The 1,336-nt window shown below is 46.2% G+C and overlaps 1 protein-coding gene across 2 annotated transcripts in view; it reads left to right on the top strand.

Moving 5' to 3' along the window:
- LOC107102063 (ETS domain-containing protein Elk-4-like) overlaps positions 1-1,336 on the top strand; it is an 11,766-nt gene that overhangs the window by 2,691 nt on the left and 7,739 nt on the right. Inside the window, exons 1-2 of one of the 2 annotated variants that reach the window (XM_015401225.1) lie at positions 685-745; positions 909-1,123. In XM_015401225.1, the coding sequence (XP_015256711.1) occupies positions 700-745; positions 909-1,123 (261 nt within the window). In that variant the 5' untranslated portion in view covers positions 685-699. Of the gene's footprint in view, positions 1-684; positions 746-908; positions 1,124-1,336 lie in introns of those variants that run through there. The other variant, XM_015401226.1, reaches the window with a different exon arrangement.

The raw sequence follows: 1,336 nt of genomic DNA, 5'->3' as shown, positions 1-1,336 counted from the left end.
TGGTCTGCTATGGTGGTCTGCTATGGTGGTCTGCTATGGTGGTCTGCTATCAGAACTTCTCCATGAAGTTGAATTCCTTTCTCTAAAGAGTTAAATTATTGAGCTTTATAGTTTATCCTCATTAACAAACATTCTTATATCGAACGTCTAATTCGTATAAATCCGATCGATGGTTTATCTCCCTGATCCAGACTGACAGACTGAATCTCTTTTATTATATGAAATGGACCCAAATGGACTAAAATAATCGGCAGATGAAGTTACGATTTAGATGAGTTCTAAGTTTAAACTGCGTTTAATCTGCTCACTAACTTGTAGGGAAGCAGGCAGGTTTCAGTAAAATGAAGGAAGCATAAAAACGTCTCCCTGCAGAAGCTGCGCTACCAGTTTAGCGGAGGAAGAATTTCCCTCAGGGAGGCGACCTCACAGCAGCGCCGCCATTATCCACGTCAGCTGTCAGACTAAAATAACTGCTGTGGATTCTTCTTCTTCTTCTTCGTTGGTATTTGGTAGCTTCTCTCTCTGGACTGGCATCAAAAACAGGAACCAAACATTAAAACGAACCGGTTAGCATGGTTAGCATGGTTAGAGGAAGCAGCGTCAGCTTCAATCAATGATCCGCAGCACATTTTAGGGATTAATTAGACTAAAGAAATAATCAACATCAGAGTTAAAAACGCTTTTATTGGTGGATCTCTAATGACTGACTGTGGGAACCTGGGGGCCTCCATTGGCTCCTCTTCCTGTAAACCAGCTGAATTCACTCTTTGATGTTTTTCGAAATATTTATATATCTGCATGTTTGCTGTTTTCACTGAATAAACTCCAGTTTCCCTGAAGCTCTCCTTGTTCTGTTGTAATTAGCAAAGTTTAGCCGCTGATGGTTTTCCTTCTCTGTGATTTTCCAGTGAGCGACATGGACAGCTCCGTCACCCTGTGGCAGTTCCTGCTTCAGCTCCTGTTGGATTCCAGCAACCAGCAGCTGATCTGCTGGACCAATGAGGAAGGGGAGTTCAAACTGCTGCAGGCGGAGGAGGTGGCCCGGCTCTGGGGGGCCCGCAAGAACAAGCCCAACATGAACTACGACAAGCTCAGCAGGGCGCTGAGATACTACTACGACAAGGTACTAGCTGTGATGCAGGAGGAAGCAGTCAGGGAAGCTGTGATGCAGCAGGAAGCAGTCAGGGAAGCTGTGATGCAGGAGGAAGCAGTCAGGGAAGCTGTGATGCAGCAGGAAGCAGTCAGGGAAGCTGTGATGCAGCAGGAAGCAGTCAGGGAAGCTGTGATGCAGCAGGAAGCAGTCAGGGAAGCTGTGATGCAGCAGGAAGCAGTCAGG

Source organism: Cyprinodon variegatus, unplaced genomic scaffold (genome assembly GCF_000732505.1).
Source record: "Cyprinodon variegatus isolate N-32 unplaced genomic scaffold, C_variegatus-1.0 Scaffold1195, whole genome shotgun sequence".
NCBI classification, from domain to species: Eukaryota; Metazoa; Chordata; class Actinopteri; order Cyprinodontiformes; family Cyprinodontidae; genus Cyprinodon; species Cyprinodon variegatus.
Note: the sequence above shows the minus strand (reverse complement) of the source record. Positions and strands in the feature narration are given on the sequence as shown.